This window comes from Castor canadensis, chromosome 1, assembly GCF_047511655.1.
Source record: "Castor canadensis chromosome 1, mCasCan1.hap1v2, whole genome shotgun sequence".
Lineage (NCBI taxonomy): Eukaryota > Metazoa > Chordata > Mammalia > Rodentia > Castoridae > Castor > Castor canadensis.
This window is the reverse complement of record NC_133386.1, coordinates 145,100,254-145,115,384: the sequence shown is the minus strand read 5'-3', so window position 1 is coordinate 145,115,384 and position 15,131 is coordinate 145,100,254. Positions and strand designations below refer to the sequence as shown.

At 38.0% G+C, this 15,131-nt stretch overlaps 1 protein-coding gene across 1 annotated transcript; it reads right to left on the bottom strand.

Annotated features, from left to right (window-relative positions):
• Positions 1-11,411: 11,411 nt before the first annotated feature.
• On the bottom strand, positions 11,412-12,389 carry LOC109678606 (olfactory receptor 10A5). Its single transcript, XM_020154106.2, has one exon. It carries the CDS (start codon positions 12,378-12,380, stop codon positions 11,412-11,414), a length of 969 nt encoding a protein of 322 aa, XP_020009695.1. The 5' UTR covers positions 12,381-12,389.
• Between the last annotated feature and the right edge of the window lie 2,742 nt (positions 12,390-15,131).

The following is a 15,131-nucleotide window of genomic DNA, read 5'->3' as shown; positions in this document are numbered from 1 at the left end:
ACGAATGCAAAAATTCACAAAGATTCTGCAATCCCACAGTTGGAGGAAGGTCTTTATTTTAGCTCCAACTTTTCTTGCAGTTGTGAGGCTATGAGAGTAAGGAGACAGAACTCAGTGGTCTATCAACCCTCCAAAGTTTGTACCCTAAAGAGATTAAAGTTGTATGCCAGTTTCTTTTACATTTCTCCTTACTTTTGATTCTCCTCAGGCTGGTGCTCCGGAATGTTTTTGACCTGGACTCAGGAGAAGTATTCATGCATAGGGAAAAGAATCCATTAAGTATTGTCTAAACAAAGTGTAGAATACTAATAAAAACTATGATCAGTTGGGGAGTTTATTAACTCTAGGTTTAGATGAGGAAAGGAAATTAAGATTCACAGTCTCAAAATTCTACTCTTTCTGGGGCAGAGATTGAAGTTGAAGGAGTAGGGTAAAGTCCTACTTGGGATAAAAGTTTCCTCACATAATTAAGACTTCATCCAGAGGCTCAAATGAATACCTGAACATTTTTGACAATGATGTTGAAACAGATTTTTTTCTTTATTCATATATTCATATGTGGATACATTGTTTGGGTCATTACTCCCCCTTGTCCCCACCCTCTCCCTTCCTCCCCTACGCCCCTTGCTTCCAGGCAGAACCTGTTCTGCCCTTTTCTCAAATTTTGTTGAAGAGAAGAAATAAGCAGTAATAAGAAAGACGTAGTGTTTTGCTAGTTGAGATAAGGATAGCTATACAGAGAGATTTCTAACACTGCTTCCATGCACAAGAGTAATACAACCTGAATTGATTAATCTCTAGCTGATATTTTCACTAGTTCCTGATCACCTTTCCATATTGACCTCTGTCATTTTAAGGTTACTATATTAGCTCCTTTGCAGTGGGGACATCAAATACTTTCAAGTTTTGGGTTTCCTACCTATCTCCATTCCTCCCGTGTGTGCTCTCCCTTTAGCAAGTGACCAAGTCCAACAACATTGCTGCATTTGCCCTAGATCTAAAGTCCACATATGAGGGAGAACATACGATTTTTGGTCTTCTGAGCCTGGCTGACCTTGCTCAGGATGATGTTCTCCAGTTCCATCCATTTACTTACGAATGATAAGATTTCATTCTTCTTCATGGCTGAATGAAACTCCATTGTGTATAAACACCACATTTCTTTTTTTTTTTTATCACTTTATGCTGCACTTTTTTTTTCATTTTTCTTTTATTATTCATCTGTGCATACAAGGCTTGGTTCATTTCTCCCCCCTGCCCCCACCCCCTCCCTTACCACCCACTCCACCCCCTCCCGCTCTCCCCCTCAATACCCAGCAGAAACTATTTTGCCCTTATCTCTAATTTTGTTGTAGAGAGAGTATAAGCAATAATAGGAAGGAACAAGGGGTTTTGCTGGTTGAGATAAGGATAGTTATACAGGGCATTGACTCACATTGATTTCCTGTGCGTGGGTGTTACCTTCTAGGTTAATTCTTTTTGATCTAACCTTTTCTCTAGTTCCTGGTCCCCTTTTCCTATTGGCCTCAGTTGCTTTAAGGTATCTGTTTTAGTTTCTCTGCATTAAGGGCAACAAATGCTAGCTAGTTTTTTAGGTGTCTTACCTATCCTCACCCCTCCCTTGTGTGCTCTCGCTTTTATCATGTGCTCATAGTCCAATCCCCTTGTTGTGTTTGCCCTTGATCTAATGTCCACATATGAGGGAGAACATACGATTTTTGGTCTTTTGAGCCAGGCTAACCTCACTCAGAATGATGTTCTCCAATTCCATCCATTTACCAGCGAATGATAACATTTCATTCTTCTTCATGGCTGCATAAAATTCCATTGTGTATAGATACCACATTTTCTTAATCCATTCGTCAGTGCTGGGGCATCTTGGCTGTTTCCATAACTTGGCTATTGTGAATAGTGCCGCAATAAACATGGATGTGCAGGTGCCTCTGGAGTAACAGTCTTTTGGGTATATCCCCAAGAGTGGTATTGCTGGATCAAATGGTAGATCGATGTCCAGCTTTTTAAGTAGCCTCCAAATTTTTTTCCAGAGTGGTTGTACTAGTCTACATTCCCACCAACAGTGTAAGAGGGTTCCTTTTTCCCCGCATCCTCGCCAACACCTGTTGTTGTTGGTGTTGCTGATGATGGCTATTCTAACAGGGGTGAGGTGGAATCTTAGTGTGGTTTTAATTTGCATTTCCTTTATTGCTAGAGATGGTGAGCATTTTTTCATGTGTTTTCTGGCCATTTGAATTTCTTCTTTTGAGAAAGTTCTGTTTAGTTCACATGCCCATTTCTTTATTGGTTCATTAGTTTTGGGAGAATTTAGTTTTTTAAGTTCCCTGTATATTCTGGTTATCAGTCCTTTGTCTGATGTATAATTGGCAAATATTTTCTCCCACTCTGTGGGTGTTCTCTTCAGTTTAGAAACCATTTCTTTTGATGAACAGAAGCTTTTTAGTTTTATGAGGTCCCATTTATCTATGCTATCTCTTAGTTGCTGTGCTGCTGGGGTTTCATTGAGAAAGTTCTTACCTATACCTACTAACTCCAGAGTATTTCCTACTCTTTCTTGTATCAACTTAAGAGTTTGGGGTCTGATATTAAGGTCCTTGATCCATTTTGAGTTAATCTTGGTATAGGGTGATATACATGGATCTAGTTTCAGTTTTTTGCAGACTGCTAACCAGTTTTCCCAGCAGTTTTTGTTGAAGAGGCTGCTATTTCTCCATCGTATATTTTTAGCTCCTTTGTCAAAGATAAGTTGCTCATAGTTGTGTGGCTTCATATCTGGATCCTCTCTTCTGTTCCACTGGTCTTCATGTCTGTTTTTGTGTAGTACCATGCTGTTTTTATTGTTATTGCTTTGTAATATAGTTTGAACTCAGGTATTGTGATACCTCCTGCATTGTCCTTTTGACTGAGTATTGCCTTGGCTATTCGTGGCCTCTTGTGTTTCCATATAAATTTCACAGTAGATTTTTCAATCTCTTTAATGAATGTTATTGGAATTTTGATGGGAATTGCATTAAACATGTAGATTACTTTGGGGAGTATCGACATAACACCACATTTCTCAATCCATTCATCAGTGGTGGGGCATCTTGGCTGTTTCCATAACTTGGCTAGTGTGAATAGTGCTGTAATAAACATGGGTGTGCAGGTGCCTCTGGAGTAATCTGTGTTGCATTCCTTTGGGTATACCTAGGAGTAGGATTGCTGCATCCTATGGCAGATCTATGTTTAGATTTTTAAGAAGCCTCCATATTTTTTTCCAGAGTGGTTGCACTAGCTTGCATTCCCACCAGCAGTGTCCGAGGGTTCCTTTTCCGCCACATCCTCGCCAACACCTGTTGTTGGTGGTGTTTTTGATGATAGCTACTCTAACAGGGTGAGGTGGAATCTTAGTGTGGTTTTGGTTTGCATTTCCTTTATGGCAAGAGATAGTGAGCATTTTTTATGGGCTTTTTTACCATTTGAATTTCTTCTTTTGAGAAAGTTCTGTTTAGTTCAGTTGCCCATTTCTTTAATGGTTCATGACTTTGGGAAAGTTTAGTTTTTTGAGTTCCCTGTATATTCTGGTTATCAGTCCTTTGTCTGATGTGTAGCTGGCCAATATTTTCTCCCACTCTGTGGGTAGTCTCTTCAGTTTAGAGACCATTTCTTTTGTTGTGCAGAAGCTTTTTAATTTTATGTAGTCCCATTTGTCCATCCTTTTTTTTAGTTGCTGAGCTGCTGGGGTTCTATTGAGGAAGTCCTTGCCTATACCTATTGCTTCCAGAATATACCCTGCTCTTTCCTGTACTAATTTCAGCATTTCAGGTCTGATATTAAGTCCTTCATCCATTTTGAGTTGACACTAGTACAGGGTGATAAACCAGTTTCAGTTTTTTAGAGGCAGATAACCACTTTTCCAAGCAACATTTTTTGAAGAGGCTGTCTTTTCTCCATCATATGTTTTTGGCACCTTTGTCAAGAATAAGGTGGGCATAGCTTGTGGATTCATATCTGGGTCCTCTATTCTGTTCCACTGGTCTTCATGTCCATTTTTGGGCCAGTACCATGCTGTTTTTATTGCTATTGCTTTGTAATATAGTTTGAAGTTGGGTTTTGTGATACCTCCAGCATTGCTCTTTTTGCTGAGTATAGCCTTGGCTATTTGCGGTCTCTTGTGCTTCCAAATGAACTTTGGGGTAGATTTTTCAATCTCTGTGATGAGTGTCATTGGGATTTTGATGGTAATTGCATTAAACATGTAGATGGCTTTTGGTAGTATAGCCATTTTTACTCTGTTGATTCTACCAATCCAAGAGCACGGGAGATCTCTCCACCTTCTGTAGTCTTCCTTGATCTCTTTCTTCAGGGGTTTGTAGTTCTCCTTATAGAGGTCATTCACATCCTTTGTTAAGTTTACTCCTAGGTATTTGATTTTTTTGAGGCTATTGTAAATAGAATTGTTTCCATATATTTTTCTCAACTTGTTCATTGTTGGCGTATAGAAAAGGTAATGATCTTTTAAGTTGATTTTGTATCCTGCCACCTTTCTGTAGCTGTTTGTGGTGTCTAGGAGTGTTTGGGTAGAGTTTTTTGGTCTTTAAGAGACAGGATCATGTCATCTGCAAATAGGGATATTTTGACTGTTTCTTTACCTATTTGTATCCCTTTTATTTCTTCTTCTTGCCTAATTGCTCTGGCTAAGATTCCAGGACTGTTGAATAGGAGTGGGAATAGTGGGCACCCTAGTTATGTTTCTGATTTTAGGGGAAATTGTTTCAGTTTTTCTCCATTAAGTATGATGCTGGCTATAGGTTTGTCATATACAGCATTTACAATATTGAGGCAAACTCCTTCTGTTCCTAGTTTTCTTCAAGCTTTTATCATGAAGTGGTGTTGGATCTTGTTGAAGGCATTTTCTGCATCTATTGAGATGATCAAGTGATTTTTGTCTTTGCTTCTATTAATGTGGTATATTACATTTATAGATTTACATATGTTGAACCACCCCTGCATCCCTGGGATAAAGCTGACTTGGTCATGGTGAATGATCTTTCTGATATGTTGTTGGATTCATTTTGCCATTATTTTATTGAGGATTTTTGCACTGATGTTCATTAAGGAGATTGGCCTATAGTTCTCCTTTTTGGAAGTGTCTTTGGTTTTGGGATGAGTGTGATACTGGTTTCATAAAATGAGTTAGGCAGTGTTCCTTTCCTTTCTATTTTGTGGAAAAGTTTAAGGAGAGTTATTATTATTTCTTCTTTAAATGTTTGATAGAACTCAGCAGAGAATCCATCGGGTCCTGGACCTTTCTTTTTTGGGAGACTCTATTACTGCTTGAATTTCATTTTGTGTTATAGATCTATTCAGGTGATTAATATCCTCTTGGTTCAATTTTGGATTGTCATAAGTATCTAGAAATTTATTCATTTCTTCAAGATTTTCAAATTTATTAGAATATAGGTTCTCAAAGTAGTATCTGATGATTTCCTGGATTTCCATTGTGTTTGTTGTTATCTCCCCTTTTGCATTTCTGATTTTAGTTATTTGGTTTTTTTTCTCCCCTCATTTTAGTCAGGTTTGCCAGGGGTCTGTCAATCTTGTTTATTTTTCCAAAGAACCATCTTTTTGTTTTGTTGATTCATTATATATTTTATTGTTTGTTTCTATTTCATTAATTACATCCCTTATTTTTATTATTTCTCTCCTATTTGTTTTGGGCTTTGCTGTTCTTGCTTTTCTAGGAGTTTGAGATGTAGCATTAGGTCATGTATTTGAGATCTTTCTATCCTTTTAATATATGCACTCATGGCTGTAAACTTTCCTCTTAGGACTACCTTTGCTATGTCCCATAGGTTCTGGTAGGTGTTGTTTTCATTTTCATTAACTTCCAGGAATCTTTTAATTTCCTCTTTTATTTCATCAATGACCCACTAGTCATTGAGTAATGTGTTGTTCAGCTTCCAAATGTTTGCATGTTTTCTACTGTTGTTTTGTTGTTGAGCTCTAATTTTAATGCATTGTGATCAGATAGAATGCATGGGATTATTTCTGTTTTCTTATATTTGCTGAGGCTTGCTTTGTGCCCTAAGATATGATCAGTTTGGGAGAAAGTTCCATGGACTTCTGAGCAGAATATATATTGTGCAGAAGTTGGATGAAATATTCTGTAGACATCAGCTAGGTCCATTGATCTATGGTGTGATTTAGTTCTAGAGTTTCTTTTTTTTTCCACTTCCAATATTTACTTTATTTTTTAAGTTTTTTATTCATTTATTCACATATGCATACATAGTTTGGGCCATTTCTCCCCCCTTTCCCCGCATCCTTCCTCCCTCCCACCCCTCCACGCTTCCAGGCAGAACCTATTCTGCCCTTTTCTCAAATTTTGTTGAAGAGAAGACATAAGCAATAATAAAGACAAAGTGTTTTTGCTAGTTGAGATAAGGATAGCTATACAGAGAGATTCCTAGCATTGCTTCCATGCACAAATGTGTTACAACTGAAGTTGATTCATCTCTACCTGATCTTTTCACTAGTTCCTGATTCTCTTCTCATATTGATCTCTGTCACTTTAAGGTTATTGTATTAGTTCCTCTGCAGTGGGGACATCAAACGCTTTATGTTTTGGGTTTCCTACCTGTCCCCATACCTCCCATATGTGCTCTCCCCTTAGCATGTGACCCAAGTCCAACAACATTGCTGCATTTTCCCTAGATCTAAAGACTGCATATGAGGGAGAACATAAGATTTTTGGTCTTCTGAGTCTGGCTAACCTCTCTCAGAATGATGTTCTCCAGTTCCATCCATTTACTTGTGAATGATAACATTTCATTCTTCTTTGTGGCTGAGTAAAATTCCATTGTGTATAAACACCACATTTTCTTAATCCATTCATCTGTGTGTGGCATCTTAGCTGTTTCCATAAATTGGCTATTGTGAATAGTGCTGCAATAAACCTGGGTGTGCTGGTGTCTCTGGAGTAACCTGTGTTGCATTCCTTTGGATATATCCCCAGGGGTGGGATTGCTGGATCATATGGAAGCTCTATGTTTAGATTTTTATGAAGCCTCCATATTTTTTTCCAGAGCGGTTGCACTAGCTTGCATTCCCACCAGCAGTGTACGAGGGTTCCATTTTCTCCACAACCTCGCCAACACATGTTGTTGGTGTTTTTGATGATAGCTATTCTAACAGGGTGAGGTGGAATGTTAGTGTGGTTTTGATTTGTATTTCCTTTTTGGCTAGAGATGGTGAGCATTTTTTCATGTGCTTTTTGGCCATTTGAATTTCTTCTTTTGAGAAAGTTCTGTTTAGTTCAGTTGCCCATTTCTTTACTGGTTCATTGATTTTGGGAGAATTTAGTTTTTTAAGTTCCCTATATATTCTGGTTATTAATCCTTTGTCTGATGTATAGCTGGCAAACATTTTCTTGTATTCTTTATTTTTGGTGTCTTGGAATTTCTTAAGTGCCTCTTGCAGTTTTTGGTTGACCATGTCTAGTAACATCTCCATGAAATTCTCAGTGAGTACTTGCAGTATTTCTTCTTTCAGGATGTTCGATTGGGCTTCATTGTGTTCCTTGGCATCATTTATCTTTGTTTTGTTGGAGTCTGAAACTGGGTATCCATTTTCTTCATTTCCCTCTGAATCTTGTATTAAATTATTTTTGGGGGGAGAATGGTTTCCATCCCTTTTTCATTTTCCTATCATGCCACTTGGTACTATGTAACTATGTTCTTGATAGGCCATTGGTGGTTTCAGCCACCTGTTTTCTTTCCCTTGGTTTAATTTTGTTTTGTGGGTGTGTTGGGTTTTTAGGTTAGTGTATGTATGCTATTTCTGTCCCTGGTCTGTGTGTAATTTAGTATTAGATAACTCACAGTAGTAAAACTAACAGAACAAAATAAAACAACACAACAATAAAAAACCCCAAAAACAAAGGAAAAAAAAAACCCAAAGAAATGAACAGGGAGAGATTGGGCAAACACACACACACAAACAAACGAACAAGAAACAAAAGAAAACAAACAAACAAGCACACAAAAATTTCCAGCTTCAGGAACAGTAGAATGTCAGTCTTAGTAGTTCTGGTGTTACTCCTTCAGCATCCAGTCTTGGTGTTGGTATTTAAGCAGAGGCTCTGTCTTAGTTTCGCCAAGTGGTTGGGGAGTCTTGCCAGTTTTTTTTTTTTTTCTGTCTTTCAGTGGCAGCTGCTTAGTCAGCTCCTCCCTCAGTGAAGTATGGCTTTTCTTCAGGTTCTGGAGATCAGCTCTGTAGCTCATCAGCTGTCCTGCTTTGGAGTTGGGTTTTCATTGTTTTGTTTACTAGGGGCTTGTTTCTTTGCCTCATCCCTTTTTCTGGGGCAAGGTCAGTGATTTGTCAGCTGGCCCCCTGCTGTCAGTATGTTGTGATGGTTTGCTGATTGTTTTTTAATTTTGTAGGGTCTTTTGACTTTGGATGTTGCTCACTGACTCAGGATATGAGTTTTGTGGACCACTACCTGCCCTATTTCAGGCAGCAGCTTATCACCCACCTGCTGTTGGCTCTTCTGCTTTTCCAGTCTTTGTTTACTGAAAGTTCATGTGGAGATCAGCTCCTTGGCCCTTCCTGCTTCTCTGGTGTGCTTTCAGTGTCCTGCCCCCTCTTCTGTGTGTTAGTTTTCAGTTCCTTATTTATTGTTAATTTTTTTGTAGGGGTGGAGTCAGTCTGCCCAGGGGGCTGTGCTGGTTTATCCCTGGGGTGGCTGGGGTAATACCATGTGACACTTTGTGCTCACCTGTTTGGTCTGCCTAATGTCTCCCAAGCAGGTTTGGAGCTGGCATCTGGCAGCAGTGGGAGCCCTCCTGTTTTCTCATTATAATGTGGCATGGAGAAGCTGTCTATGGGATAGGGGTTCAGGGTGTTGAAGTATTGATTCTCCTTGGTGCTTTATTTCCACCAAATGTGGCTCCAGCTTCTCAGCAAGATTTTTGATTCATGGAGCTCACCCTGTCTGCTTCTGTGCCCTCGTCACCATCTTGGATCATGTCTTCATATCTGATTCTTAGGGAAGCTGGCTTATGGTGTAATCTTTGCAAGTCCAATTTCTGTTGGTTGGGTTAGATATTCCTAAAAAGTGAAAGAGGATTCATAACACACAGATTTGAAGACAAAAGCTTTAGGATTAGTCTTCTCTGAAAAAAATCTCTTTTCCATGTCTTATGGATCTCCTCTAGACTTTTAGAACACCTATGCTCTGTCACAGGAATTAATCTTGCTCTGGTCTTCCCAGAATAATCCTTCTTTCTTGAGCACTGCATTTCCTCAAATGTAATCAATCATCAAATCCTATCAATTATTCCTCCAAAATTAATTAGGATTAATTGTTTCTCATACCAGTCTACTCTTTGTCACCATAATTTCTCAGCTGGTCTATCCATTCATTTATTCATTTGTACATACTACAAAAATCAAAGAATGATTTAATTGTAATATGAAAAATTTTCTTGGGCAAGATGAACCAGAATAGATGAAGAAATAATATTTAACATTGAGTTAAATGTCCTTACACTGTAGTGTCAGGAGTCTTCTTGGCTAATATATAGATTTTCACAACATTTAAAAATTGTTCCTATGCCTAAGTCTCCATCCACAGATAGGGGTATCTTTGTTTTGTGCAATTTTTGATGCTTGATAATGACACTGATTCCCATGACTATGTAATGACTGCCCTACTACTTCAAGCTTATCACATCCATCTGCATTACCTTAGAACCAAATGTTGCTGTAATGAAAGCATTATTGGCATTTTCATTCCACTTGTTATTGTGCATGTTAAGTATCTACTATGGCAACCTCTAGCTTCACTACACTGCCTGTCTGGGCAGTCCATGTTGCCTTTCCAGAAATCAATTATTGTTTCTAGTAGTGCTCTAGTTTCAAAGTTGTATATAGTTGAGTCTGGCCCTATCTCTAACTCTACTTCCTCATAATATTTTTAGTGCAGAATTTGCAGAGCATAAAGCTTCAGGAGTGCCTATGTTATATTAAAACAGAAACAATTGTATAACTCTGATTTTCTTTAATGAAAGACAAATATAAAGAATATCAATAGATGTTGATAAACTCAGAATGGAAGCACATAGGAGTAATTTATGCTGCCTGAGGAATCAGTGGGACCTTGAAAGATGAGTGGATTTGGCAAAACTAAAAGTGAAAGAATCTTTCAAGGAACAAAATAGAATAATAATACATTCCCAATGCTAATTATCTGAACTATGAACTCAGAATTTTGAATTACTTTGATTAACTCACTTATTTTTCCTTATTCTTTAAAATTTATTTCATTCAAATTAAAATTTTACTGATATTTTACATATTAAATAAGCAAAATTCTGACTTTCATAACAAATGTTATTTATTAGGCTATGAAAAAAGTATACTTCTAAGTTGCTACTTGTAGTTGAAAATGGTGCAATCGCTTTGGAGCAGGAATTTGACAGTATATATATGTGTATTTACCTTTTTCCCAAGAAATGTAGTTTCCATTTGTGAGACATACTAGCAAAAATCTTAGAAGTGTAAGGCTGTTATTTATAGCATGGTTTGTAATAATAAAAGACTGGTCAAATAAAATATGGCATGTTTATAAAATAAAGTACTATTAGCACATAAAAATAAGAAATATTATTGTGGTTAATGAAGACCTATGCTAGAGTCAGCTAGGATCTATTGTAAGTTCTGATGAAAGCAGCCCCATGATGATATTACTTCAACAAAGTGTGACAACCTAAATGTGAGACACAGAACTTATGGGATCTTGGGCCATTCTTCCTGGGAAGAATCTAATGAAGATGAAACTGATCATTGAGATTATGAAGGTACATGAAGATTATTGATCCACTTCCTTACATCTATATTGTGTACCAGTAAGCTTAAAAGAAATAGCATTGCCTCAAGGGCATGAGAACCAAAGTAAGGCAGTCAGGAAAGTTATGCACTGGGAGGGAACCACAGCATTTTCCACTTGACAAATGGAGAGTGAGATTTGCTCAAAGGAAGAGAAAATAACAAGATGATTTCTGATGGGGTTTGCCTTCTTTTTCTGTGCATGCCCCCATTTAAAAATTACCAGCAGTTTAAGACTGTCCACGGTGTATATTATATAGGAATATGAACATCTAGGTATACTTGAATATAGAACTGTTGAAAAACCAGTAGAACCAATAAGAAAAAGAATGTAAGTCTACAATGGGCAAGAGAAGTTTTTTCAAGTGGTAGTAATAGGTCTAAACTACTTCTATGTTCTTTTCGATATACTAAGCTTTCTAAAAGCCATTTTAGCAACTGGGATTCATCCCAATGGAGATGTAGAAAGAGGCAGAGATAAAGCTCAAATATGAGACTTATTGTTCTTCATTCAATAAATGCTAACCTTACCCGATAATGTCTTTAGGAGTACCATTTCTGAGGGCAAGGGCTTTGTGAAAGGTCCGGCTGAGGGCATTCTTCACCTCATTATTTCTCAGGCTGTAGATAATGGGGTTCAATAAGGGAGTCACAACAGTGTAGGACAACGATAACAATTTCTTGCTTTCAGGAGAATTATTTGATTTAGGCCGAAAGTAGGTGAGGCTTAAAGATACATAGAAGAGGGAGACAACAAGGAGGTGGGAGGAGCAGGTAGAGAAGGCTTTATGCTTGCCTTTAGCAGACGGAATCTTGAGGATGGCAGCAGCGATGCGAGTGTAGGAACACACGATCAACAAACAGGGTATCATGACAAACAGAATGGTTCCCACAATGGCATAGATCTCAAAAAATACTGTGTCTGCACAGACCAGCCTCAGCACAGGTGGGCTGTCACAGAAGAAGTGATTCACCTTGTTGGTGGCACAGAATGGAAAGCTGAAGAGCCACGTGGTCTGCATAATACCTACAGGAAATCCTGGAAACCAGGAAGCAGCAGCCAGTTTAGCACATGTCCTTTGGTTCATGATAACTGGGTAATGCAAGGGACTGCAGATGGCTGTGTAGCGGTCATATGCCATGGCGGCCAGGAGAAAGCATTCCGATACCCCAAAGAAGAAGAAGAAGTACATCTGAGTGGCACAGCCAAGGAAGGAGATGGTTGTGTCTGGGATAAGCAGGGTACTCAGCATTTTGGGAACGATGGCTAGGTTGAAGCCAATCTCCAAGAAAGACAAGTTCCTGAGGAAGAAATACATGGGGCTGTGCAGCATGGGGTCAGCCAAGGTAAGCAGAATGATGAGGCTGTTTCCCATCAGGGTGACCAGGTAGATGGTTAGGAATGCCAGGAAGAGCAACAACTGTATTTCAGCAGGCAGCGAAGAGAAGCCCATGAGGATAAATTCATTTACTCTTGTCCAGTTTCCTGTAGCCATCGATATAGACATAAATCTCCAGTGCTGTCACAGAGAGAATTTTGATTGGATTTCTTTTCTGATACCTCCTTAGTGTCAGGGAAAGAGGTAAGGTCAGGATCTCAGTTGTAAGAGGAAAGATCATGTGTTGTTTAAGAATAAAGATACAAGAAAGAATATCCAGTCCCTGAGTTCTGAAATGGGCCTGAGTCAGATTCTGAAGTTTATATTTCCCAGCTTGCATAGTAACGTATATGGAAAAGCCATGCAAAATCAGAATCATGAATCTCTGAAACAAACATCAGAGGACATATTTTGGGAGACGATGTTTCTGAAATTTATTATTATTACTATTTTTGTGGTACTGGAGTTTGAACTCAGAGCTTTGCACTTGGGAGTCAGGCAATATACTGCTTAGCCACACCTCCAGCGTGTTTTGCTCTGGTTATTTGGAGAGAGGGTCTCGCTTTTTGACTGGGCGGGCCTAGACCACATCCATCATGCCTTCATTGAGATGACAGGTGCGCACCACAACACCCAGCTTTTTTCCCATTGAGATGTGATCTAATGAACTCCCTGCCTTGTCTGACCTTGAACCGTGATCCTTCCATACTTGGCCTCCCAAATAACTAGGATTACATGTGTGAGCCACTGACTCCACTGACTCTGAAAGCAAAACTTTAAGAAATATGCCCAATGTTCATGTTCTCATTCAAGAACACATATACATGAACTTATCCAAACTGTAGAAGTGTATTTATAATTAAAATGCATGTAGTGACTAGGGCACCTAGTGGTTTTTCGAGTCTTCATGAATCTTTCTTACCAGGCTAGAACTTGAGAGATGAAAAGGAGCTAGCACATATCAAGAATGGCTTACAAGCATGACTTGGTTTTCTTACATCTTTATTCTTTATGTTATGTCACTGATCTCAAAGAACATAAGGAATATCCGTTAAGTGGCAGATTGTTTTTGGTTTGTTTGTTTGCTTGTTTTAAGACAGGTTTTTCCTATGTAGAACAGGCTAGCCTGAATCTTGCAATCCTCCTTTGTCAGCATCACAACTGCTGGAATTATATGTGTGCATCCCTATGTGCTTCATGTGGCAGATCTTGAATCCTAACTGCCTTGTTTGGGTTCTACTAAACTATGCTTTGCTGAAACTTTATCTTGATGTCTAAGAGAGCCAATGGAATTTCGGAAAAAAAATCACATGAAGATAGAGGAAAAGATAACCAAGAGCAACATATTAAGGCCACATATTTAGGAGGTCCCCCAGACTTAAAGGGATCTTAGTTGCATATTTGTTTCTAATTTTCAGTTGATTATCATGAAGCTCTTCTTTCTTATTATCTTTGTAATCCAGAATTCTAATGGAAAAATTATGAGATGAAGTTAGAAAACTGGTTGAGAAGCTTTGATAAATGAAAAAGAACTTTAATATAGTTAGGGAAACATCATAAGAAAAAAGTAAAATAAAAACACCATTAGGATTGGTAAAAAACAGAATTGGCACAAAGTAGAAAACAAAGATGTGATCAGTGTTTTGGATATTTTGCATCAGTAATGTTTTAGTCCATGCTAAGGGATTTTGTCTTTATTCTATAGATGAAGAAACTCATCTGAATATCAGAAGCACTGAAAAGAGATTTTCACCTATGTCATGTAGAAAGATCACGTTGACATTGTTGTGTGAATAGGTAGTATTGTATGGAAGTAGGAGAGGACTCTGAAAGCTGTATTCTGGGATCAGTGAGACCACATAGAGTGTTCATCATTACAATCAGTATTCACTAACAACCCAGTTTTCAACTAGTGGAAAAATTTAATGAAGAGGGTTAATATTATCGGTGAATAATTTGTATTTCAAGGGTATATTTAAAACTCCAAAGCACCTAAGAAGTAAAAAAATAATTATTCTTACAAAAGAAGTATGATCAAACTGATCAGAGATTTCTCTGAAGCACATAAGGTCTATAGTTTTGAGCTCAACTCAGAAAAGCCAAATAGAGTTTTAAAAAAGTAAAAGGACCAATGATGTAACCAGAAAGTCTCTTATTGTCATTAAAAAAAGCCAGCCAGCCTTCCGTCTTTCAGAATAAATGTAAGAACATTCAAACAAACATTTCTTCATATTAATGGAGTTTAAAAATTGGAAATTAGAAAAAAATTCTGTTAAGTAGCCCAACTAGAAAGGTGATTAAAACAATGCAAAAAAACAAAAAAACAAAAAAACAAAAAAAAAACCACTCCCACAAACTACAACCAAGCCAAGAAACAAAACAAGAAAAATGTTCACCATTATTCACTTTTAAGGAAATGCTTACTAAGATCACAAGGATACATCACTATGCACATACTAAAATAGGTAAAAAAAAAATACTAAAAATACCTAGTGCTGGTGAGGAGCGAAGTTACTGGATGATTTATACAGTGCTGGTGGAAGTATAAATGGTATAGCTATTCTAGAGGACAGATTAGCATGGCATTTGCCTTTAATCCCAACTAGTTGGAAGGCAGACGTTGTAGGATAGTAATTTTGAAACCAGCCAATGCAAAGCTAGAGAAATCCTGACTCAAAATCAAAATTAAAAAACCTCAAAGGGATTGGGGCATAACTCCTGTGGTAGAGCACTTATCTAGCATTCACAAGGCCCTGGGTTCAAGCCCCAGTACTGGAAAAAAAGATAAAAAAGATAAGCAGTTTTTTAAACCTGTGCATTAAACTTCCACACAATCCAGTAATTTTACTTCTGGGTATTTGTTGCAGA

Bases quoted from the DNA above. Each gene is read 5' to 3' on its own strand.
- LOC109678606 (XM_020154106.2), bottom strand. From the start codon at position 12,380: ATGGCTACAGGAAACTGGACAAGAGTAAATGAATTTATCCTCATGGGC.